General features: G+C 37.4%; 1 protein-coding gene across 6 annotated transcripts in view; it reads right to left on the bottom strand.

Moving 5' to 3' along the window:
- Window positions 1–27,145, bottom strand: part of SYT1 (synaptotagmin 1) — a 330,603-nt gene that overhangs the window by 46,359 nt on the left and 257,099 nt on the right. For all 6 annotated transcript variants that reach the window (XM_064419593.1, XM_064419597.1, XM_064419598.1 and 3 more), the window contains 3 exons: window positions 25,308–25,475; window positions 21,885–22,052; window positions 3,225–3,342 (listed from right to left, as the gene is read on the bottom strand). In XM_064419593.1, coding sequence (XP_064275663.1) covers window positions 3,225–3,342; window positions 21,885–22,052; window positions 25,308–25,475 — 454 coding nt within the window. The remainder of the gene's footprint in view (window positions 1–3,224; window positions 3,343–21,884; window positions 22,053–25,307; window positions 25,476–27,145) is intronic.

The raw sequence follows: 27,145 nt of genomic DNA, 5'->3' as shown, positions 1-27,145 counted from the left end.
AGAGGCCCTTGCTCACCAGAAGTAATAATTTCCACTTGTTGCAGTGACTTGATGAACTCAGGCTAAATAGTTTCATTGTTTGAGCCAAGGTTTGCTCTAGTCACAGCCTGACACTGAAATTAAGTTTAAGACCTGGGAGTTGATTACTCAGATGGGTGATATGGTTTTGTAAAAGTAAGTCTAATGAATTTGATGATTAGTTTGTTGCCTTTTATTGTCTGTTTCCAAAGTAATTTATGCTTGGCTTTTGACTGCTAATGAAATCTATGAAAAATGCCGGTGATAAATGCTTTCATAAAGTTTTTTTTTTGTTTTAAGCAGCTGTAGTAACCATTAAGCATGATATAGATGCTGACTAGGAGGATTAAGGTTTACCAGCTGAGGCCCTGTAAAAATGCCAGGAAAGGTAGTGCTCTCAATATACTTTAATCTCTCTTGCTTTGGGTACTTTTGTAACAGGGCTTTCTCTATCTGCATAACAAAAAGATACATATTAAAAGAAAATCAAGCATGCTTTAAAGCCAAATTGATCACAATGGATGAATTTAATAAATTTATGTAGAGTGGTAGAAGTTCAGATGACTACTGAACCACAGTGACTGGTTCTTTTTATTGGGGCTAAAGATAATGTAAATACTGAAACTTCCCACATTGCTGAGGTGCAAAGGTATAGCAGATATTTACTAGCAGCAGTAATGCTTGAGATGTGGAGAGAAGCAGCCGGAAGGAAGCCACAAAGCTGCCCACCACTGTGCTGTGAATGCTTGTCAGTCCTCCCTCTGCAGGAGCCAGGGCCTTGCTCCTTCTCTCTGTGAGGCAGGTAAACTTCACAGAGGCATAAAGAATGGGTGCAAGAGAAAAGCAGAACCCTTTCCAAACTGGGTCTGGATTCTGCTTTTCCAGCATCTTATCAAAAATAGAAAAGAATAACTGAAATATACATCCCAAATTTAAAACAACAACAAAAAAGGTAATTTTTGCCTCTTTCTGACAAATTGCTAAGATTTGTTTCCCCTATCTGCGTCAACTACAGCATTTTCACCTCTTGTTAATGGTGCTGTTGAACATATAGGTAACACTCAGCTTGAGTTCACATATGATTGTTAACCTTTTCCCATCTTCACTGCCATGCTAGATTTTCAGTTTTATAATATGAAAAGATATTTTAGTATCTAGAGAAAGTAACAAAACTAGGAGGAAATATTTGCTAATCAAGATAAAATCCTGTCACCTTTGTTGGCACTTAGAGAGTAGGTAATATTTAGTGTGAATAATGACAACAGAATCTCAGCTTGATTTCCAAAGTTGTTCCCGCATAATTTATTCAAAAGATAAATTCCCTAATGAAAGATACTGGATCTACTTTAAACCAACATTACTTCATCTATAATTACTGCCCCAGGAATACCATGCTAACTGCCACTTATCACTGTCAGTGACTTTTGAATTCCTGCTACAACTATGGTATCCCATTGGGTTTGTTTGTCTCCAAGAGAACATGATGTTTCAGGTTTGGCATGGCCCTAAAAACAGAGAACAAAACCTCTCTTTCCCTAGAAATGTAAATGTCCTCTATGTGCCTCAGAACATAGAGGAGATTAAGGCCATTCATTTCCTCAGAGTTATTTCCAACACAATGTACTATATTTTCCATCTGAAATTTGTAGGAGCTCTTCAGTTCATTAGTGCTTCCCCTGCCCCTCTCTTTCGTTTCTTATAAGCTGAGTAGCCATTATCTATCATTTCTTACAAAGTTTGGAAAAGAATATAGATGCTCTGGCTCTCAGACCTAACCTTCAGTCAAAAATCGCCACGCTTTATCATTATGAGAATCTAATATTTCATTAGGAAACCATTAGGAGTAAATGTGCTTATGAACATTAATTTGCAATTTGTTCATTATCAGTGTTAGGGAAACTATCAGTGGTGTGTCTTAATCGAGTGCCCATTGTGGACAAGAAAAGGCTAGACTTTATTGAGTAATGACTACAACAACACTTGTATGTCCTTTACTTTTATGTCTGTTGCTGTGCACTGGATGACTTCAGATGCAAGTAAAATAAACACTAAAAAATAACTGGTTATTGACAGAAGACTTTGTTTCCCCACACTATGGCAAGGTCCCCCAGTTACTCATCAAGAGTGGTAAATAAAACCTTCACAGTTGCTTTTAGTAAGTTCCCGTTTCTGTTTATTTTGCATATAGCTATTACCTTGTGCTAAGATTATAAAAAAGTAAGAGCAAAACACTTTTTTTCTTGTCACTTGGTAAATCAAAATGAGAAATTACATCATCTATGTGTTAGTGGCAGCTGTAAAAGTTTTCGCTCCTAGAACTGCGCTGGAAATAGCTTCATTCTCAATGGTGGGTAGCAACTGTTTCTTCTAAACAGAAGGCAAATGCAAACCAAAATTCTCCTGGAAAGACCTCACCTTATAAAGCATCTGTTATTTAATTTGGTCTCGACTAATTGGCAATTTATACAGGAATTAGTGTCCAAATTCCAGATGCAGCAGAGAACAGAAACCTACAGGGAGCTGCACCAGGTTGCTGGGACACAGCCCAAGTGCCTCCCTCAGAGGTGGCACACACCCTGTCACACACAGTGTGCACAGCTCACCCCATGGAAAGGCTGCCAGGGCTGTTGGCAGGTCCTGAGCACGTTGGATGTATCAGCCTCTCTGCCCACCACACGCACACGAGTGTCATTTTGACTTCTGGTGTGCACACAAATGCAGCGCACCTCTGACTCTGCACGTGTAAGCATTCACACCTGAGCCCTTCAAATGCAGAAGCAACCTTCCTAGCACCTCAAACAGCAGTCAGCGAGTTCCTCTGTTACCTGCAACAATGCAGTGAAATGCTCACATTTTGTGAGATTAAACAGACAATAGGAATTGTAGTCAGATTTTTTTTCTCTGCCTGAATAGTCTGTATTTATCTCTAGGCAACAGGAGAGAAGGAAAGTACAGAGAGCTTGCACTGTCATCTGATCGTGTAACACTTCAGACCTTGTCTTGGAGTGGAATGCAATGTCTTGTGATTTTTTTTAAGCTAGAATTAGTTCTGATATACTCAGTCATGCCTTAACTTTCAAGAAAACATAAACCACATCTTTCAGACAGGGAGCAAGAGCCCTTACCTTCTCAGCCAAGAGACTTCCAACAGAAAATTTGTTGATTTTCTGCCTTTACAAGCCTGCAAAATCTTTTCACACACATACCTGATAGTCCACCGACATCCATCTTCTTCAGGTTCTTTGCCTCCAGAATGACGACAGTCAGTTTGCCAGCAGTAGGCACATAACGGAGGGAGAAGCAGATATCACCCAGCTTCTCTTGCTGTGAAGACAAACAAGACACAATGTTTTACTTTAATGATTTTTTTTCACCTTTTGAAAAATGCAATTTTGAAAGCCCCGTAGAAAATTAGCAGGATTACATCTCTGACTTGTACTGGTAAAGAAAACATTCAAATAAACAATATTCTTAAAACTACCACAAATGTCCAGATTAAATCCTTGATAACCTCAAGTCTCTTGCAGCAACTATCCTGTGTACAACCAAATGACAAGATATGTGCTGGCCAGAAAGTAAGTGATACTTATCACGATTTCTCCCCTGACAATAGGGGCCCCAGAAATACTGTTTGCTCTTTAAACTTAGCCAGGATTTTTTGTTTTCTTCAGACTGCATTTCAGTAGAAATCTGTTAAGAAACATGCACACATAGCTACTAGGCTGTTTTCCGTGAAATAGTAATATGGATCTTTCTCATCACACTTTGTCACAAAAGCAAAAAGTATAAAAAATCCACAAAGTACAAAATATGCAGTATAAAAAAAGACTTGTCTCCTGTCTGTTGGAAGAGGAAAAAACCAGGCAGATAGAGACCACGAAAGGACACACTACATCCCTCCTCACATAAGGAATAGCTGGAAGGATTTAGTTTTGCCTTCCAGCCCATCATCTGAGATCTTGCCAAATGCAGCCTTTTGCAATTCATCGCTTAATATTTTCCTAACAGTCCTGGCAAAGAGGGAAAAGCTGAATGATGTTCAGAATTACAGGAACTTTGTTTTAAAAGGATGAATAAGAGATAGGAACTTGCAGAGGAGAGAGGGAGGATATTGCTCATAAATGATGAGTTGGATGATCCAAGCTGCTTTCCTCCGTTTCTTTCAAGGCCCATGGTATCTCTAGGGGGGCTAACAAGGATGTTTTTGAGACAAGAAGGATGAGCTTACATCAAGCAGACCAATGAAAAATTTCAGACAGCCACGCTTCTCTTTCAAAGGCATTAGTTCTTATGGCACATATCCACTTCCACAATTTATTCTGATAGTAGAAATACTCTATGATAGTAGAGTATAAAGTACATTTTTATGATCATATCTCTTTGCTTCCACAGTTTTCTTAGACACAACTGAGAGCAACTTGCTCACATGCTTATGGATGTAGTGAATACTTCCTGCATAAGACAGTCCATGTGCAAAGGACTTTACCTAAAATAATTCTAAACTGATTATTTCAAGTTGGGACTGAGATCCAGGGATGGTAATAGATAGTTCCCTGCCAGACACAATCTCAGCAATCACCAGTGATCAGGAAACATACAGAACAAGCATAGTTACATGTAGTTAAGAAATGCTTAGACAGAACAAACAAAATAGCTCGTGATGTTAAATGTGTGTACTGTATAAAAATAATGCTGTCAGAATACACTTGTGCCAGTATCTTGAAAACTCATGGTGTCCTCCTCACCTCAAAAGGATATGGTAGAATTGGGACAGATTCCAAGAAAAGCAGCAGGAATAAGCAAGGATATGACAGTTTCTGCAGAAGGAATATGTAAGCAGATTAGGACTCTTCAGGTTGCAAAGTGAGTAGTTGGGGAAGAGACCTCTGACCCAGAAGGGCTAGAATGATGTTATTACCTTGCTTAAAAGGACTGACACAAATATAAAAAAAATTACTCATCTCTAGAACAACCCTAGATGTCTTTCAGAACATGGACTGCGCTGGCATGAAAGAATTTACTATTCCTCACTGACTGCATATACTGTCCTAAACCCCAGCACAGATTCAGATCATGAAAATACAGATTTCAGCCATGCCTGGCTTTTTTAGCTGAGCCTTGAATGGCACAGTGACAGCAAAACATGCTCCTGTTCACCTGACACTTGGTTTTGCAAGTCCATATTGGATAGGGTAACAGTGAAGTTGATCTATCACTTGCAGGTTGTTCAGAACAAAAGAAATCAATTGCTTATTGATTTGTGTTATCATGATCACAGGTCACCCAGCCACCTGGTGTTCTTCACAGTCACTGCTCTATTACATTGCAGAGTTGGCTTAAGTTTGCTTGTGGATTCATGGAGCTCTGTGAGGGCTGAAACAAGGTATATATGAAAGCTTATTTTAGTCCCTCCATCTTAGAGATCTCTGTACCTATTCAGCCCAATATTCAAGGGCTCTGCCTCACCTCCAGATTCATTAGGCAGAGCTGTAGTTGTAGCAGCACAGGAACTTTTGTCCCCTTTTAAATCGATACCATGCTTCTAATTGTTCCTTTCAGTGGATATTTGTAAGGGTTTTCAGGTTTGCTTCAATTTTTAGTTGGTTTTTTTACAATTTGTTTGGTGGCTTTTTTTTTCTTGAATCTTGTGTTGAGACAAGAGTGTGTTTAGAAAGCATAAAATAGTGTTAGGATTGTTCTTCTGATCTGAGTGCATCAGCAGTAGCTGAAGGAAGTACTTTACACTCAACAGCTATTGCCACGGAGACTATCACCTCTCACCAGCATTACTCTGTTTGTAATCATGTTATGCTTCTGTGCAAATACTGTAATTGTCTATACAGAAGAGTAATTTTAAGAGGGCATTTAATGTTTTTTTAGCCTCTTTTAATGTAATTTTAGCTGCAGGAAACACAAAGAAAGCAGCATCACGCAAACAGCCAGTTTTCCATAGATCACCAGGAAGCAATGGGAAATGGCAGCAGATGATGGGATAATTCCAGTGAGTAACCTGAAGTAAAAACGTAGGCACCTCATTAAATGCTTCCAGAATCAGATTTAGCACTTCTTTTGTTGGTATGAAAATCTGTATCAATTGCATTTCTATAATACTTCTTTTACTTGTAACCTTTTCTCTTCACATGACTGCAACACTTTTTTTTAATTCAAAAAGTATTTGTCAGGCAAGGCACTGGAAGTGGCAGCACTGCAATGAAACTAAAAAACCCAATCACTAGAGGTGTGGTTTGCAGGAGATAATTATAAACCCCTGCAGGGCGACACAGTACAGATGAGTGCTGCTGGTATGGTGATTATCCCATGGAGATGCTTTATTGTTATTATGAATTTCTTTCAGCCCTGTGTATAAATAATTTATGTTAGTAAATTATTTTGATCTCTGATGGAAACTGTAAGTTAGTGTTAGAAACTTCCAGCTGGGAGTTTCATAGTCATTAACCTATCCATGTATAATGCTTATACACCAATCAAAAGATTCTCTCCATCTAAGCAACTTCATAACTTCATTACTTTTAAAGAGGATGCAATGGAGCAGAACATAAATGACAGAGACAATGCTGCTAACACTTCTTCAATTTAGAAAAGGCTATTTTTAGTTCTCTTGAGAACCTGGACTTTTTAGAAATTACTCTTAAGTGGCTTCTGCCTGTTTTGTGCTTCTTCTCTTGTCATTAATCGTGTTTACCTTGACAGGACACTTTCCTAATGAGTTACAAAGAAAAATGCTTTTTGTGCAGATAACTCTCATTTGTACTGCAGAATCTCTAACAGACATATCTATGTAATTAATGTAAACATTCTCTACATTTTTGTGGAACATACTATGAGAGAGTTGATGCTTGCACATCTCTTAGTAAAACAATACCAAAATAACAAGCCACAGCACCATATGCTTTCCCCTAATTGGATATAAGACCCAAAACCAATTACTATAGGAAGCATACAAACACAGTGAGGTGGGTTTCCAACTTTGGTACCTGATTTTGATTGTGAATATTTGCATAAGCCTGAGAGACACACAATATGATGTGATTTATGGACAAAGACCCCAAATAATACCATCTTACCCTAATCAATATTTACAATGAAAGCTCATAACATTCATTGTTTAGTTTTCACAGCTACCAAAATGTTTTAAAACTCTGTGGAGAAAACAGGGACAGCATATCTGTGGGTTATGAGCTAAATTAGTGTCTTCCAAATTCAGGAAATCCAGGTAAACTGTATTGACAGAATCCCTAATCCCAATTCCCACACTGATGGACTTCAGACAATTTCCAGGCCATCACATGCTGTCTGCACATGGAGATCTTGAATCCATCAAATCCCTTTTCTTAGCATGTGAGGCATGATTACACTAAGCCTCAAAAGGTGCCACAACAATACTAGTGACAGAACCACATGGATGCAGAAATTGATGACATAGACTGCTCCCAACTTCAATTAAGCCACAGTAGCAAGCAGGTAGAATTAGCAACCTGTATACATAGCTGGGATTTAGAATTATGAAAGCATTGCTCCTCCAAACCCATAGAGCAAATGGGGATCACACTGGGGAAGGGCAATAAAGAAAAAAAAATGGGTGCCCAACAAACCAGTAAACATGAAATTTTATTGCTACCACAGCTGCCTGATATTACTAGTTCCAAAGACACTGCATTTTTATAAATACATGGTTAAAGAACAAAGCAGAACATTTCAAACCTGCAATAGGTATAAATCAGGAAAGAAAAATATTTTCCTCTTATATTTGCAAATCAGGGTTGAGATGACCCCACAATATAAAGATCATTTTGCCACAATTAGGCAAAGGAGTGGGAAGTGAGCAAGAAACTCCTAGTCCTCTGTGGACGCAGCTAGAAATAGATGATGCAGCAGGGAAAGATAAGGAAGGGGAAGAAAAGCTGGAGCTAACATGTCAGCCCTTATGGCACATTGGAGACTACAACATGAATATGTATGCACACCAAGTACCACTGTACCCCAAAGTCGGTGCACTACCTTTGGGATAAAAAACCAAGAGTGAAGAGGGGAGGCAGAGCTCTCTCAACCGTTTCAGGCAAAAGGCTTATTGCAGAAGTACCTGTTTCAGACTTGCAAAATGTTATCTATACATCCAGTCAATTTAAACCTAAGGGCTTTAACAACTATACTATTAATCTGACAAGCAGAGTAATTCCTTTGCTGTCTGAAGAAATTTCATGCCCATGAATACAGCAGCCAAGCTGGAAGTAAATAAGTGCTAAAAGCCTCTGGAGAGAAGGCAGAATCATCTTCATGATTGTACCTACTGCAACTTTAAAGACACGATTTTAAAACAATAAAATATGAACAGAGAAGTGCCCTACTGCATGATTCCTTACTCTATGATCAGTCTGTGTTTTGTCTTACAAAACAGAAGTACCGAATGTCTGATTAAATGTCTCTCCTGTTTGCTTTTACTAACTTTTTCTTTTAGAAGAGTCTTTATAGATTACATTCTCTTCAAATGTGCACACTTGGGCACAAAAGGAAGCCCCTGATAACGTAAGTGCAGTTACAACACATCTAACACGTAAATCAAGCAGAAAAGTGAAATAGGTTATAGCATGAGACCTTGGAAGAAACAGAATTCTCAAGGCAAAGAGCCATAGGGCTCACTTTGGACCCTGTAGAAAAGGGACTAACAGTGAAAACAGGCTAAAGAAGATATGGAAAGGAGACTGACATTAGGCAAAGAGAAAACAGAAATAGAAATAAAGGTCCATGAGGCAAATTTTAAACTAGAGAAGTTCTAGGGCAGACAGCAAAGGTCCATGAGGCAAATTTTAAAAGGGAGAAGTTCTAGGGCACACAGAATACTCTTTCAAATGAAGTGAATTCATTAAAGGTATTGGGAGGTGGTATCTGTAGGCATACAGTCTGTGCCTACATGCTATAAAGTATAAGTGAGAAAGAGCCAAAAGAAAGGGTTTAATTGCATATTGCTTTTGAGTGATTTCCCTGCCACAGTCCCACTCTGACTCTTTGTGATACAGCACTATTTTTTACCTTTGCTTAAAAGGAACAGACCTATCAGGATCTTTCTCTGTAAAGAAAAAAAATCTACTTATTTCTCCTTCTTTCCCACAGCCCCCTCTGAATAGCACTACTTGAAACAGAAATTCGTGACACATCTCTGTCCTCTTATTGCAATATATAGATAAAAGCAGTGGATTGCATTTCTTTTAACTGTCATAACTATGTAATATTCCCCAACATAATGGTAAATTTGACTTGAAAGCAATTTGGGCAATAAATTCGAACTAACCAATGTTATAAAAAAATTAACAAACTAGGTTTTGTCAGTTTCCTCCTTTTAGTCCACTTATTACATTTTTAACTATTTAGAAAGAGTACTTCAATTACTGCTTTCTAAAAAGCAGAGAAAATGGAAAGAGAAAACACTGTTATTATTAGTAGAAAATGACACTTCACAGTCATCAGTTTAAAAGCATCACAATCAGATGCCTCTTGCAAAATGAGAAGTGCTGTGGCCGAAGGCAGCTGAAATCAAAGACTAGCCAAACTGCACTCTTTGATTTCCAGACAAGAGACTGTGCTGCCAAACATACCAAGTTCTTAATGAAACAAGAAGAAAATGAATTTCTTAAATAAATGAGAAAGGGAGGAATGAATGAAAAGAATCATATATGTCTGAATGTCATGGCCTGGTTTTCAGTAACTCTTTGCCTACCCACGAATGCTCGCAGCTGGCTGCTCTGCTTTAATGACTACATGTTCCTCTGTTTTGCCACTTGGCTTCTCCTCAGCTCCTGCCTGATCATATTTCTAAATGTCACTCACGTCTATGCAGGCCAGTGCACAAAACAAAATTAATTTAACTGAATGGCACACTAATATTATTACTTTTGACAGCACAGAAAACTTATTAACTACAGTATGTCACAAGGCTAGTCTTCTAGTCAGTAGTTTAAGTACAACATTGAAAGGAAATGTAATACATTTGAAAGATTTTTTTCCTTGGCTTATCAGACATTGTGAGAAGTCAAATCACAAAGCTTTTCTCTAATTATTAGAATATTTTATATGCACTGCCGTCACTCTACAGAAAGTCACTGTCCTCCTGTGATAGAGTAATAGGAAGGCACACTACAGTTCCCCTGCTTGATTTGAAATTTCCTGTAGTAAGAACATCTTAATGATCACTTAATGTAGTGTCTACTACCAAGTGTCTACTTTGGTTTCCAAAGGTGATTTAATTAAAAGCTTTAGACTATGAACTGGAATTACACACATCCAAAAATATACAGAATCAGTAGACAATTGTAAAGAACTGTAATTAGGAATCAAAGTAATTACCAATTTCATCCTTGTAAGATGTATGGCTGCACATGGTACTGTACAAAAAACCTGGCATGAACAGAGTCCTTGCTCAACAACCATACATTACTGATTACTCCAAGACAGAAACAAGCTGATTTGAACAAACCAGTAAAAGAGGGAATGACCAGTATGATGGAATGACTAATCATCTATGGCTGCTGGTAACTACAGCTGAAATTCATCAGAATCATGGAAAGACTATCAGGCAAAATCAGCACTGCCATTACCAATGCCACATAGTATAACATTTTTATTTGTTCTGCAAAAACTATAAAGAGAAATTCAGTGGAATTCATGGATTACATTCACAGGCATTATCTTCTTCCCTTTCCCGAAACTTCAACAAACTACTAAGACAATAAGACCTACTAGTAAGACATAAAATAATGTTCACTGATGCCCTTTCTCTCCTTTCTTCCTTGCTGCAGCACCAGTTCAGCTTTCATGTTCCTCCATAATATCCCCTAGCACTTCCTCCAGCTCCCTTCCATGACCCCCTCACAAACCCCACACCACAGAGCAGCCTCCTCCAAAATCTCCTAAGCTGGCAATTAGGGAGGAGACAATACAGTGCTGGCATTGTTTGCTGGCTAGCTAGGGGCAGGCCAAACAGAACACATGATGACCTGCCATGTGCCCAAGGGTTTCCCTGAACAGGGCAAGAAGCTGAGGATCCATCTTTGTCAAGACACTGCATTTCTTTACACTTAAAGAAATTTTCTTACCTTGCTCTCCAACTTCCAGGGCAGCGTGCAGCACAGTTTTGTACCAAAGCCAGTTTGTGCCTTTATTTTCACACAAAGACAACTTAGCCACACAGAAAAACACAGATTCCCACTGCACTGCAGCAGTGACCTTAAAAGAGCTGCACACCGAGGACTGGCACAGCAAGATGAAAAGGAACTGGATTTGCTAATGGGAAAACCATAGACAGCTGATCTAAGTTTATAGCTAACAGGTGAAGACTTATAGCAAGACAGTTCTCCACCTATAGTTTATCAAGGTGAAGACTTCCTTTCATGTAAAATTTCACCCCAGCCAATATAATCTTTTTTTCCATTCATTGCTTTCATGGTACAAGCACATGCAGGACTAGGAAGTCCCTTTCTGTATCACTGTTTCTCATTTAGAAAGTTTTCTCACATTGTCCTGTTTTTACTGATTTTTGTACTGAAGATTTTTCCAGAGCATTGGAATTGCCTAAACATGAGGTAGGGTAAAGAATATGCAGCTGGAGAAGAGGCAAGCGTAAAAGCTCAGAAAAGCTCCTGTTGTAATGCTCCCTAGTTTGAGGGAAGTCAGAAATATATAAGAGAGTAAAATACTCTCTCTGATGATTTCAGTATTTTTGTCTTTGGTTCCACTTGAAATGAAGAAAGTAATACATATCTTCTACTACAATGCCTTGTATTATATTTCTTAATTCAGAATATTAAATAGTTGTGTTCAGTTCAAGAATGAGATCCTTCAAACCAGTGCTACATATTCAAATCTACTGACTTACCCTTACCAGGCTTATATCCACTTCTTAAACTAAGCATTCAAACATTTATTTTTATGAAACTACTGAAAAATGTTAAAGTGTTAGATAAATACATAGTGGCAAACTCTTCTTTTGTTACTGTACTTCTCCTCACTATTTCACTTTGAAAAAGTCTCTTAACACATTCTTTAGGAAGACAAGGCAGCTCATCAAAGGTCATCACAGCAATCAGAACCACACACTCGATTGTATTAATCTCTTCAGTAAAGAGTTCATTGCAGTCAGCTAAAAATCTAGGACAAAGACTGCACTTATCATAACATCCCTGGCTCAATGATGTTCCTTTTTAATAAATCTTAGACCACAAGGGAAATAAGGCTGAAACAGTGTTAACATTTTACTTGTTTTACTCAAAATGGCCAAATAGGATAAAGGTGGTATCTATCAGTCATTTGTGTTTTATCAAAAACAGATGAAACAAAAGAAGAATTCATAGAAGTTGTAATAATGTTGATTTAAAGGATATAAAAGATCATGAATGTGTAGTCACACTGTTTTATGGGGAAAAAAAAGGTATTTGCAACTAAAACCAGATTCCCTTTTTGGTAAGATTGGAAATTTGCTTGATGAAGTATGCACATTTTTTTTTTTCTTTTTTCCATTCAAGGTCTATTGCTGTTTTTATAGGTGGGGAAGATATTTTGTTGACAAAGGAAGCAGGTGATATAACTGTAAACAGTAATGCAACAGGTTGGTCAGAAAGAAAGTGCTTAATCAATTACCTGTAACCAGTTACAAAGAGGACATTTTCATACAGTCGAAAGCAAATTTTCTACAGTCTAAGACAAAGAACTCCAGACTTTTCATAAGTATCTTCTGAATCAGGAAAGGTATCTTACAAAGCAATACCTCCTGCTGAGGATTCAGGGTCATAAGCTACAGACCATGAATTGCTAGTGTAATGCTATGCAAAAGAATCAACAGTAGACATGATCAGAAGAGGCTGGTGACTTGGTCTGCCTGCCAAAGAAATAAAGTATACTGCACACAGCTCTTATGTATGTACATTTTTTTAGATGCTGAAAACTACAAAGAAGGTAAAAAGACTCTTACTGGAAAAATGAAAACCTGATTTTGAAAAAAAAAAAAAGATTAATTTCTGCAGCTTTCTGAAAAGAAGATTGGACATGACTTGATTACAGAGAATAAGTAATGTAGAGAAGAGCAAGCATCATGTATTAAATTACTTGAATCTACTAAAGAGGGGCATAACAAGAATCAGCAACAGAGTAGAATCCAGTAACATCCAAGTAACAAATAAAGTATACATTTTAAAGAGAGATAGAGTATTGCCAAAGCTATGAAAGGATGTGCTATTTTCTTCATTTACTTCTGTCTTAAAATCAGAAACTTTCAAATCTTTGGTCTTAAAGGCCCTCTAAGAGTTTTCCAGTGGAGGGGCAAAGCTGCCTATAACAAACACTGCTGAGGGCTGAGAATCAGCATTTCTAGCTCCTTGCTCCAAAACCAAGCGAGGTCTAACTTTCAAACTTGTAAGAAGGTTTCCTTGTGCCACTTTCCTCCCAACTTCGCACTGGAAGAACACTATTAGCTCCAGGATGTTGCCTATTTCCTAGATTGAGTTCAATTACAGGACATTCTTTGAAATGTTCCTTGAAGACCTAGAAGTCCTCCAGATTTAGGGCAAATAATACCACTTTATTTAGAGAAATGTCTAAATTAATTGATAGGAACTAGCACTACTTATAAAGCAAACAAAGGTTTTTTGAAATGGGAAATTTTTGCAGAAAGAAAATTTTAATGTTATCTAATATAAATGACCCACATGTCATAGAAAACTTGTCTGCTCTAAAAAAAATCACAGAAAATGAATGTTTTTCCTGATAATTAATGTGCAAATCTGAGTGAGTAAAACCACTTTCAGCATAATCCATTCCTAAAACTGGGCTGGGCATTAGCAGACAGAAGATGTCAGCTGCAGACCTCAGGGCACTCCTACAAAAATGAGCTGCTGCCAGTTTTAAAGTGTTAATTTTCACAGTTATTGAAGAAGATATGGAAGAAGAGAGGTAAAATAACTGGGTTTAAGACAACCAGAAATAATTTAAGTAGCACCTAATATTAAGCATCTGATGGGAAGCTCGGTGCTGTCTGCCTGTTGCCAGCCATAGCACTGAGAAGCTGCAGTGCCACGTTCTACACTGGTGGCATCCAGAGCAAGTTGTAAACCCCACATAATGGTAATCATACAGGGAATGACTTCAGTCAGAATTTTATGGCAAGCTCTTTGGCTGAGAAGACATCTGAACTCAAGGTCAGTCACAAGTGGAGAAAGGCAAAGAGAAGGGTCTCAAATGCAGTTGCCTTTATCAGAGTTAGTGGATGTTGCAGTACCTCCCAATTCCATTCTGCTGTAGGCAAACACAACTTTCAACTCTCTTATTGCTAGTTAGGACATTATCTCTGACATTATTTCTGTAATTGTGATTGCAGACATAATTGTCAAGGAAAACATCTTGACCTCCATGTCACTGGATTCAGGTTCAGGTACATGTTTTACTCTAGCTTTAGGCCAGCAAGAAGCACATACAGAGCATCTCTGGATCCAAAAAGATATTGGAAATAGATTTCATCTGTGCACTGAAGATGGTAGCTCAAAGTGAGTTGTGTTCTGTTTTAATGAGGCAGCAGCAGTAATTCTGTTGCGGTGATCATACTCCAGCCCTCTACAGAAAAAAAATCATACTCTGAAAAGTCTGCTAATGGAAGGGGAAAAACAACTACAGTAGCCCTGCATCCCTCTAGTGAGTAAGCCAGCCAGGCAGCCTCTGAATGCTTCTCTAGTTATGATGGTGACAAGCACAAATTAAGCTGCAGAAGGCCACAGGAAAGGAAGAGGAGAGACGTACTGGTGCACTAAACTTACCCTGCTGTGTTACCTGTAACACACTAACAACACATCAGCCACGGTGAGGGATTTCTTCGGCCTTTGGTAGAAGATTGACTTATATGACAGACAGAACAGGAAACTATAGGACTGAGTTATCTCTGTCTGTCATCCATTTAGCCTAGAAATAAGACCTGGTATACCTCCTAAACTCATGTCCTCTACCTCTTGAAACACTAGCATAAACTAAACAGAAGTCTAATACCTCTAAACTAAAAATACAGTCTTATGTTCTGGATTCTAACTGTGATTAGGGCATTTTATGCTAATTTCTGCCACAGGTACAATGCAAAGTGCTTCAGATACCAGTTTAAGCTCATTGTTGAAGTAAAATGAAACACAACAGGCCTTGAAAAGAGGTTAAATGGTTACTATGGTAATCTCTGACATGGTTTAAATCAGTGTTTAAAAGGTGATAGAGGAAAAAAAAAAGAAAATGGCTAATCCCTTTCTTTTTGGACCACTATTCCTAAACCTTTGTCTCCCCTTTTCAAAAATACATCTTTCTCTGATGTTTCTGGAAACCAAAATCTTCTAGCTCTACATGGAGTGGGCACAAAAAAGCAAAGAGACTGGAGTAGCATACATCCCCTCCTCAACCTTCTAGTGAAAATGTTGTTGTCATCTTTGTGAGACCTGCTCTTCCTTTGTGACTGTAAAAGTGCTGCTCTCTGTTCTGAAGGTCCTTCTAATGACGCTGTATTTTGACACAGCTGCTTTGCAGCTTCCCTTAGCTACTGATCCTGGTTTATAACAGCAATCAGATAATGATTTTTGTTACTGTTGGTTTGGAAATGTAGGGAAGAAAGGGAAATAAGGTATTAACCTGGACTACCATGAAGCTTCTGCCTGCAATCACAGTGAGGCCATTTCTGCCTCTGGATTATGCATTCACTGATGTTGGTAGTCAGAAAAATAAGTAAGTACTTAAAAGTCCAGTTGGAGAACAGTGCTGAACAATTCCGGATATAGCATGTTCTGTGGCCCTTTCACTCATCAGCTGATCCTACAGATCCATTTGCTCTCATTTATACTTGGGATTATTCCATAATTAAGTCTGTATTTCCTGGAATTCCTTCTGTAGTTTGGATCCAAAATATCTCTTCATATTCTAGGTACAGATGAGTTTGATCCCTTTCAGTAGCTTTCTCAAAACTCTATAAAAACACTATTCAGAACACTGCTTTCCAATTGCCATTGAATGTGGCTGTGTCTTTGAACTTTAAAACACCTTCTGCTTGAGCAATAAAATCCCACACAGTAATATTAATATGTGGAGGCTGGGAACTTCCCACTATTCCTTCCTTCGGCCTTGTAATTTTCTACAAGGTTCTTAGCAATATACTTTGTCTGAAACAAATATTATTTTTTTTATTATTGGTCATTAGATGCTTAGCACCAAGTGTAGGATCTACTATTTCAGCAGAGTTTAACCTCAGGATGCCCTTCTCCACATGGAAGGAAAATGGTAATAAGAACATTTTTGGCAAATAAGCAATACATGTTTTTCTGATCTCAGAAGGAATACTGTACAGGAACAGAAAGGCCCCAGAAGAGCCTGGATTTAACACTATCACTGAGCTTTTTCTTCTTTTATACCATCTTCTGTATTTGAATTTAATATCTGTAAAGCCAGACAGTTTGAGATGAATGGAGACAAGATCCCTTTTGATTTCAAGTAAGCCAATTACATTATTTTTATTATAACACAAGAAAGTGACCTCCTGAGGCATCTCTTCCAGAGAGGGAGTTAAAAAAGAGAATACTCAACAAAGCTATATAGTGGGATTGTCAGCACTTGGAGTATGAAAGGTGAGAAAAAAAAAGCATAATTCTAATGAAATGAAAACAGTACCCTTACAGCTTCACTTGAATCATATTGTTTTACCTTTAAAATCATTTTAGCATCTTCAATTTTCAAGATGAAAAAGAACTGATTAACTGCTGAAGAATTTTAAAGCAGGTTTGCTTACTCTCAAACTTCCGAACCTCTGTTTTGTTCCCTGTCTCAGTAAGAAATTCAGTTCCTTGGCAGGACAGATGCTGCACTTACAATGTTGAACAGGTGTTGAACAATCTCTGTTTACTGCATAAACTCTTCACAAAACCTGAAAATTAAAACCTCCTTAGATTTATAATTTTAAAGTTTTAATTGGGAGTAAGAAGAAGTGAACTTGAGAAGATATAAACACCATGAAGAAAACATAGTGTTCCAATATAACATGCAGCTAAATAAAGGAAATCTCACATTTTAAAATCTGTCTGACACTCTGACAGCATCTCCATAGGGATAATGATACTTTCTTTCGCAAAGCACTGTGCTATCTGAAAAGCTGTAAAAGAACTAAGTGTTATTACCAGCGATGGGAAAGGCCTATTAGATCATCTGTCCATTGCTCATGTAACTATAACAGAAAATAGCAGTGATTTGCTGCTGTAATTTGACAGCTACTTTTGTAAAAATGTCCTTTCCTCTTAGATCTCTGCAAGTTTCAGTTCCAGAGAGTCAATGAGCTGGGTGGCTCACTAGCTTTGTCACAGTTTCTAACTTCTATGAAGTACAACCAAGATATTAAATACATGTGTTTCAGGCCCACTTTTCCACCTCCTTCCCTCATCTTTTACTTTTGGATAAGGCAGGAAAGTGCAATCCTCATGAACAGCATGGTCTAGGGTCACAGAACTGCTCTTTCCATCTGCAGAACGTTTCCCTCTCATCCCTTTCCAAGGCAGCATCCTGCATCTCTCCTGCTGGGGGTTGTGCATCATGTAGGAGTGACAATGGTGTTTTCCAGCAGACCTCCCACTCAGAAGCCTTGTATAAAATATACCCATCATCACCCACTGTGGTACAAGCATGCATCCATCATGTAACCTAACCATGGTGAATGCCTGATCAGATAATGCAGAGTCTCATGTGATGGCAATTGTGAAGGATCTGCAGAACTCTTGGTGGTGGATACTGTCAGGTCAACAAAGATCCTTCTCCTTATGGTATAACACTCTGCTTCTCTACTGCTTTCAAGGGAAAGAATTGTTTCCTGCTCTTCCTTATATTCCCTAAAATTTCTTGGCATGTTTGCTACAACCAGTTTTCAATTTAAGTGCCAATATAACAAAATGTCTTCAGGGAAATCAGCTGAAGTATTCAGAAGATGACTCTCAGTATGATTCACACCGCTGTGAGCAAAGAAGAGGTCTGTCTGGCCTTCTGTACTGGAGTGATAACAGATATTGGATGCAGTGTGTACTCAGATAAAGTTAATAGCAATGACATCTGGTAGATGACAGAGAGGAGCAAACTCTTGTGATCTGCTTTTTAACACTCTGTCCCCAAACCATTATATGTCAGACTTGGTAAAAGTGAATAACCTTCCAGTATCTACCACTCCTCCCTCCCACACTCTCAGTCAAATGAGGCTGAAGGACTACTAGACACAGGGACAGCAGATGTAAAGGCAGCCAAGGAAAAAGGATTCAAGGTATGCAGCTCATTAGTAGTAGCCTCCTCAATATTTAGCAGTCATTGCACATTCCCAAAGCCCTCTCACAGTCATAACAAATGCTCACACAAAGGCTTGTATCTTCAAAGTGCTTCACCAACATAAATATATTAATAAGACCTTTCCCAGAAGAGAATGCAGTGTCAGAGACATGCCATTCAAGTGACTAGGCTGTGAGAGATAGAGCTTACATTATTTCATTAAACCTTCACCCTCCGTCTTCAATTTTAAGCCCATTTTATAAAAAGGACAGAATGTACAGTGGGGCTTTATGAGCAAAAAGAAGAGTAACTTCAAAACAAGTAAAATTGTTTTGCCCCCTATGATTGAAGTGGTAATTATGTTGTAATTCTGTGATGTGCATCAATTGAATCTGACATAAACTAAAACCGATATTTTTATATTCACTTTGACTGATGCCACCTAGATAGTTCTTTTAAAGGGACAACTGCCACTGATTCATTTTGGTATATATCTTGTCTAGGGGTCATAATTAAAACATTAAAGATACTTTGGTAACTTATACTTAATTTAAAACTTATACTTAATTTCATATTTAGAATTGTAGTTAGCACTAGGTTGCTGAGAACTGACAAACTTGCCTAAGTGTTTTAAGGGCAAGAAAGGAAATAAAGCCTGTCATTCTTCAAATATTGTAAATCTCATGCAGATGTGCTTTGCAAGGACAAATTCATTACACAATTATAATATGTGTAATAGTCAACAAAAGATTTTTGTTAGCAATAGAATTACATTTGTCATAAATTTTTGGATTAAATACAGTTGCTCAGGTTTTAATTTGTTATTTTAGTAAGCCAGACTGCCATATAATATTCATGATCACTACCAAGAGACAAACGTGTCTACTGCTACATATCTGATATAGGTAAATCAGCCTTACATACAGTGCTGTCTTTTCTAATTCTGAAACCAGGGTACTTCTTGGTTGCAGCTGTATCTGCCGTGAATTCTGCAACATCTGCTGGGTCAGATGACAATTCCTTTACACAGATATGATCTCTCCCATCCCTACTTATTACCACTTAAAATATATTAGAATTTGCTTGGAATCTTTTCTGTGGAGCAGGGACTGGAACATCAAAGATGGTAAGGTACTTGAATCAAATATGGAATATGCATGACACTTCATGTGAAACACAGCTCCCAAACTTCTGACAGATGCACCTCTCCTGGTTCTTGGTAGAGATTTCTCTTTCAAACTGGGCTAAACAATTATTTTAATCTGGCTCAACATATATATGACAGAAGTAGAGGTTCCATAATAGAGCAGAATTAAATTTGGATTAAATACATTTGTCCAATGAGTAAGTGGTTTTTGTAGAATCACTTTTCATTTGTACAGTGAGCTTATGAGCTGTTACAAACCAGCTACAGATAGTATATAGAAAATTAAGATTAAAATGTCTCCATATACCCCAAGTTGCGATATTTTTTCATATTGCTTGGATACCTTGCATGCTTGAGCATTGAGATGCAAAAATAAAACATGAGACCTCCTGTAGTATGGAAAAATATTTAAGGAGTTGGTCTAAGCATAGCTTTTCATGATGATTTCATATCATCATATTGCCTAGCTCCTTATAAATACAATGGCCATGCTTTGGTGGCAACTTCGAAAAGGTTCCATGAAAAAAGTATAAAAATAACAGTGGTTTTTCTGCATAAACAGTACCTGAAATTTGAAGAAAGGTGAGGGCAACCTAGATTTCATCTCTACAGCAAACTATTCAAAGCTCTTGCAATACTCTTTTAATATCCAAATACTTCCAGAATGATTTATTTTAATTATCTCCTTCTGTTTTAATAATTAGTATTTTCCAACTCCAAATGCATTTCTGGATGTAGCTCACACACTCAATATCTGTTTCAAGCAAGGTTTTAATCACATTGTATGAGCAGGGTATGAATTTTATGAAAGCAATCAAGTGACTGCATCAGGTCTTACTGTGGATGTTAGCTAGAACACTTAAGCAACTTTCTATGCAATAAGGCAGATGAAACCCCACACTAATCTGTAGCATGTTATCTGTAAGCTGCATATAGGGTTTTTATTGTTTATGTTCTAAAATCCTAAAGAAGGCAAAGTGACAATTCTTTTTTGCATAGTTTGGCTTATTTTATGTGTTTTGAAACAGAAAAGCATAAAACACTTTGAAAGTACAGATAGTAGTGTAATAAAAGACCAATTCATTACTTAATAAAATTTGGAAGGATTAATACACTCCTATTTCACATTTTCAGCTTTCTAGTATGCTGGACGCTTAAAAGAACAGGGCCCTTGAACAAAAAACTTCCTTTATAGCTTTTTTTTTTATTTTCATATTTAACTCTAAGAGTAGAAGAAAAATGCCCCACATAGCAGGGCACTGATGTCACCTGCAAAAAGAGAACCCTGCAAATATTGCCACTATGAAACAATGCCATGCAGAACAGTCTCAGTGTAGCAGTGGCTTTCAAATCAATAAGCAGTTGAAAAAAGCCACCTGAAAATACAGTCTTTAAAACAAAGAGTCAAAAAGGAAGACTGAAATATACCATTTCTGAAAACCTGAGAAGGCTGCATGGCTCTGCATTTGATGCTGTTTTCACCGCTTTTAGTCTAAATCAATACTCAGGTTTTCATCACTTGTGAGAAGGGAAGATTTCATTCAGAGATTGTTCCTTTCATTACAGAAACTAAGATTTGAATCCAAAGCACTTCATTAGCTGAATTAGACGATGAGAAACTCAGACTCATGATTACTTCTCCTCCCACCAGAGGATTAAAGCACGCTATGCACTCTGAGTGGGCAAGTACTGTCTATCAATCGAAAGAAAAGAATAATGTAAAAATTAGGACAAAATAGTCTTACAATAAGCAAAAAGTTGGATGTATCAGTATGAACAAGCTCACAGGATGCACAATTTGATGATGAAATATTTCCAAGAAGTGTCTTGTGTACATGTAGCACTATACCTAATAAATAATGAATCTAAGGGAAGTTGACAATAGAGGAAAATAAAAAAAGGTGATAAATATTTGAGTAGGATGCCATTCCAAGGTTTTTGTAAAATTTATAGTTTTAATCAAAGGATATTATTGGACAGCAGTTCAATAGAACTGTAAGGTATTTCAGTGAAACCCTACCATTATCATCATGCACAATAAGATGTCTTGAGATGAAAACCCCCAAAAACCACCAAGAAACCTAAATGCACACCACTTATAATCAAATGTAAATTTTATGTACCCAAAATGCACCAACTCAAGAAAATGTCAAATTCACTACAACATTTTTAATATGTTGCATAAAGTATCAAAAAGACTGACTGAATTAGAAGAGGAGAATGTTGCATTCAGTGAGTATTGGAAAAGACGCTTACTAAAAATTTATCAGGCGAAGTAAATCTGACAAATGCTGATAACAGATGGCAGCTGTCTTGGCAAAAAAAATATTGCTAGTTTGTCTGTTTTTCTAGGTGAGGTGAAAAGTGTTTTGGGAGGAAAAAGAAGTCTGATTTTTCTTACCTCTTCTTTCTCTGCACTTTGCAAGTCCCTCCACTCCTCAGTGACATGACCGAAGTCCACTGTGTTCATTGCAACTTTATATTCCCCAATGATATCATGTTTGGAGAAACGATCAAAGTCATAAACTGCCATCACTAAAGTTTTTCCACCCAGCTCAGAGTATGGCACCTGCAAAGACAAGGAAATGACAAACTCGGCATCTGAGACAATAAAGATTGGTCCACTACAATGCAAATCTATTTCTTTGTTTTATCAGCTGTCATTTCAGGTAAATTGAACTGCAGAGAAAATTATGAGGTGTATTTGTTTCAGAGTCACCAGATGCAGTATTTCTTGAGACAAGGCTCTGGCACTCAATAGAACAATGTGGCAGCTCACTCATCACTCCTGGGTTTTTCTCATTCTACTTCAAATCATTTTGTGGGTGATGAAACTGAAACAAGAAGCCAAATTACTTGCACTGAAGACACATGAACTTTTCACACAATGGTGTTTTTTTCCTCAATAAATCACCTGTCATCACTTAGAGATGGCTAGCTCCTAGACTCATGAAAAAACCAGAAGTGGATTACTATATATGAAACAAAGTAATTAGACACTGGATATGTCTCTTACAGTACCAATATCTATTACTTACCAAGGCATATTTTTCAATACTACATCTTTCACATGTTACACACTAAGGTGCTTTTTAAGTCACAATGTGTAACTAGAAATTGTGGTGGCAGAAGGCCATGTTCTGACTAATTCTCCAGCTGTTCTCATGTGGTTCCAACAGATGCTGAACGAGATGTTTATGAGTCACATTTTTAATATTAGAATGGAGACATGCAGTTCAGGTAAACTACACCTGAGTGGCTGTCTGAAAAGGTCTGATGTAGGAATTGTTTGGATTTATATGAACACTTCGTCAATCTGAATATATCCTGCAAGGATAAATGGCTTCCATGGGATTCAGTAAATACTTTATTAATTAGAAAGTGAAAACGTGGCACCACCATCGGCCTTGTTAACCTCCATGTTCTTGTCTGCTTAAACCCTAGGATTGTTGTCTTTTGTTACTGTTCAGCTTCCACTTGGTTATTAAAATGCTAAGTAATAAGAAGTAATTTTCCGTTTACATAACATCTTATATAACATTTAGAATAAGCTTATCAAGTTGAGAGCCAGATCTAGCTTCCATTATTGATTTGAATAGTTTCAGTGGTACATGGTTGTGTATCTTAGTAAATACTACAGCAAAATCTATTTTCCATTCTCTAAACTATCTGTAGCTTCTAAAAAGCTAGAAAGGGCAAAGGTACGTGAAAGGAAAAATTCTAAATAATGTTAATTTTATTTTTACACATCCTGGAAAACTGGAGAAGAAAAATCTTCTAGTTTATTTCTCTCTTAGTTTACAATACCACTTAATGGATCCTGGTCACTTGGAATACAAGGACTACATTCATTATTATTTACTTTTCCATATTTTACCTCAGTAAAGCTTATTCTAGCTACCTCCTTTTCTAAATGTTTCCTTCATTTATTACTTCTAATGTAGCCTCAGTATCCAGCTTTGTTCTGGACTATCAAGGATGGCCTCAGTTCTTGTGAAGGATTGCTTCCTCTCCCTGCTCTCTGCTCAGACGTAATCAGTCTCTTGACTTAAAGCAAGACCTTGGTAAAATGACGCGTATACAGGAGTGTTTTTCTGGCACAAATGTGTCACTCCTCTAGACATGAACCCTGTTCCCACTTTGGATCTGAGGAGGAACACCCCCCTCTGCCAGGCCAGTGTAGTGCAGCTAGGACTTGTCAGCTCTTTTGGCACTGCAGTGTGGGTACACAATTTAGACAGCTGCAGTCTGACAAACACTTGCAACCTGGAACAGTACCATGGATGTCTGAGAAAAAGAAATTAAAAGGGAAGGACTAAGGTTCAGGGCTCAAGATGCAATGCAGCAGAAACACAAGTCAACTCATTCCTGTTGGCTGTACTTTGGGAGGAAGGCAGGCAGCTGTGCCCTGCTAAAAGGCAACAGCAGGGGCCTGGGCTGCCTGGTGGGCAGCACTGCCAGAGGGATGGGAAGGATGCCAACAGCAGCTGTGCACCACCTGAAGTGGGTCACAGGAGCAAAGCTCTGCACAAGTAAATGAGACACTGTCAACAGTGCCCACAGAAGTTGTTATTATAGTTGCAGTTCCAGTTAAATGGTCACTGGAGTCTTCAGAACAATGACAGTACTTGGCATGCTTTGCTGGTTTTCTCTCAAGTACAGACCACAGACCACGGGGGATGATCAGTACCATATTGAGATGCACCTAAACACACTGTCAGGTCTGGAATGGAAAACAAACTGTTTTCTGGAGCATAAAATTTAAATATTGAAGATGTGACTTACAACAAGTGGACATTATAGTCCAGAAGTGGCTGATCTGATTTATAACTTGTGTCTTCATCTTAGATGACAGCATTATTTGTTCTTTCTTTGCTTTTGTGAGCTGCACAGGAATACGTAATTTAGAACTCTGTTTTCTGTTAAATACTCTCTTAGGAAAGCTCAATAAAGAAATAACTCCCCACAAAAGATTACTTTTATGAACATCTTCAAGGAAAAAATAAGCTTATACATGCAGTAGTAGTTGTGGCCTACAGGGATATCTTTCTCTTTGAATGATTTCATAGCCTGAGTCTTTCAGTGTTCCTGTCTTCAGTCTGTAGCTGTCATTATAAGATTGGGCACAAAGAGAAAGGCCTGAAGTAACAGCAGAGGAATGTATATAAGGAGAAGCCCTGTGAAACATGCTGTACAGTATTCCTTTATACTATTTAACTGGGGTTTGAATTTGGCCATAGTTTTAGAAAAAAACTATTAATATATACTATTGGAACAAAGTAAATACTGCAATGTAAGGCTTACCTACATTTATTTATTTAATTCATATTTTATTAAACCTGAAAAAGAATTTCTTTTCATACATAAAGTAGCATGGCAAAGAACTGCTATGACGAAGTCTAGCAGGATTAATCTGCCATAATGCCCTTCACCCATTTACTTCCCTTCAGTTTGAATTTATATTTCAGGAAATGTTATCCTGAATTTAATAAATCTGATATTTAAAGAAAACATTGGTCTAGTGAAATTTATATGACATTTGTCAAAATGTCACTGTTTTCTGAATTTCTTGTACATTTTATCCAGCCATATAATATGGATCAGATTGTCATCTATAAGGATAATCAAAGTGCTTAAAACCAAACTGTGCCTTTTAAACCTGTCTGACCCCTTATTATATAGCAAGATTGTGCATCATGACTTTCTACAACATGAAAAATCATTTTTCTGTAGTTATCAATTAACTAAGACATCTAAATTCATAGCCAAGCATGAGATACAAAGTGGTTAAATTAAGAAGTATCAATAATTATAAAAAAACTACCTTGAATGTAAATTGCTCATTGAAAACAGGGTTAAGGGTCTTTCTGTGGACTTTTGTTTCATATTTCTTCTTCTTATCAGGCAGCAGGAAGACTTTCACATAGGGATCAGATGTACCACCCATATCTAATGCAGGCAGCTCAGCTGCTTGAATAATCCCAACCAGAAGCTGAAAAGAGAGGAAAAAACAGCAGAATGAAATTTCAAATAGATATCTATAAAAATACTGTAACAGAGGAATGCATATGCAGACTCTATTTCTGGTCTAGGAGAAACTATACTTCCCTTGCTTCTCCCTGCCACCCCCCCACTTTAAGGAAGGCAAATGAAGCAACACTACTGACTTTAGAAAACCAATTATGGCAGATGCAGACTGTACAAAGGCTGTTTTAAAGCAGAAAAGAGGTTTTCAAAGGGCAGCTGATTACAGCTAAATACAGACTTCATCCTTTTAAAGACTGCAATCAAATAACTTTCAATTGCTCTCTCCTCTTGTGCATTATTTTTCTATGCTGAGCACCATGAATAGAAATCACATTATTAAACAATCAAGAATGTCTAATTTTGACTACAAAATTGGTATTCTAAACCCCCAACATGTAACCTTCCCCCAACAAAACACAAAAGGTGATAAAATCAAATGCAAATTCTCAGGCAGAGCTTGACTGAGAACAAATGAATCTTGCAGTCTTCCTTATATTTACATTCTATTGCTATGTACACAAATGGGCCCAGGCAGGAAACTAAGGACAGCATTTTCAAAAACTATCTCATGAAAATGAACCTTTGGTAACTAAATCGTAATAATAATTTGTAATCTCATTGCAAAACAGAAAAATTTTATTTTTAAATCTCTTATACGCTTCAAAGATAAGACTGAAGCACAGATGGAACTTGTAAATGCCTTGGCTGGGTTTTTGTGTTATAAATGAAGGCTTATGTTATGTTATGTTACGTTATGTTATGTTATGTTATGTTATGTTATGTTATGTTATGTTATGTTATGTTATGTCATGTAATCTAGACACCCCTGACTGCATGAGACCTCATCAGCATAATGCAGCTGAGGAAAAGAAAATACTTTTAATCTTGTTTCATAGATAAAAAACTAAAGTAAACATTGAAGTGTTTCTTCAAGGTCATTCTGAAGATATTAGGAACTGGGAATGAAATCTAAGAGTATTTTCTTCTAAATCAGTGCTTCAATCACAATGTATTTGCTTCTCTCATGGATGAATTGTTTAAAATTGGAAACAGGAACTCATCAACTGGCATACAGAACAATGTAGTTAATCTGTGAAAGAAACTTCTGGATTCTAAGAGACTCCTCAAAGTTGGACTTATAAGTTAGACAGTTTTAAATTTATAGTATGGCCTGCATGCTTTCCCACTGATAGGACTCTTAAGTTCCATGAAACATTTTCCTTTTGCTGTATGAAACTATTCTTTTCTGTCTCATTTTTATTCTAGATGCATCAGTTCATAAATACACAAATAGGCTCAGGATCTACACCAAGGTTTTCACATCAAAGAGTGAAAAACAAGTCTATGATTTTTAGTTAACAAAGTGGAAAAAGCAATTCAATTCCCCTTTCCAATTTCTCTCTCTAAAACTGAGGCACAGTGCTCTGGAGAGTTCATTGGTCATCTTGTATTCTTAACCCTATGCAATATATTAGGTAAATTTTGGGACTGTCGTTTCATGCCATTGCACTATACCAGCTTAACTGAATCCCCTCTCCTACTCTTTTACATCATCTATCCTTTGACAAATTTTAAGCTGCTACATAGTTTAGAGCAGCAAAACAAAATAGAAATCCACAACTCAGATAATTTATT

Source organism: Passer domesticus, chromosome 5, assembly GCF_036417665.1.
Source record: "Passer domesticus isolate bPasDom1 chromosome 5, bPasDom1.hap1, whole genome shotgun sequence".
In the NCBI taxonomy this organism is placed as follows: domain Eukaryota; kingdom Metazoa; phylum Chordata; class Aves; order Passeriformes; family Passeridae; genus Passer; species Passer domesticus.
This window is presented reverse-complemented; position numbering and strand designations above follow the sequence as displayed.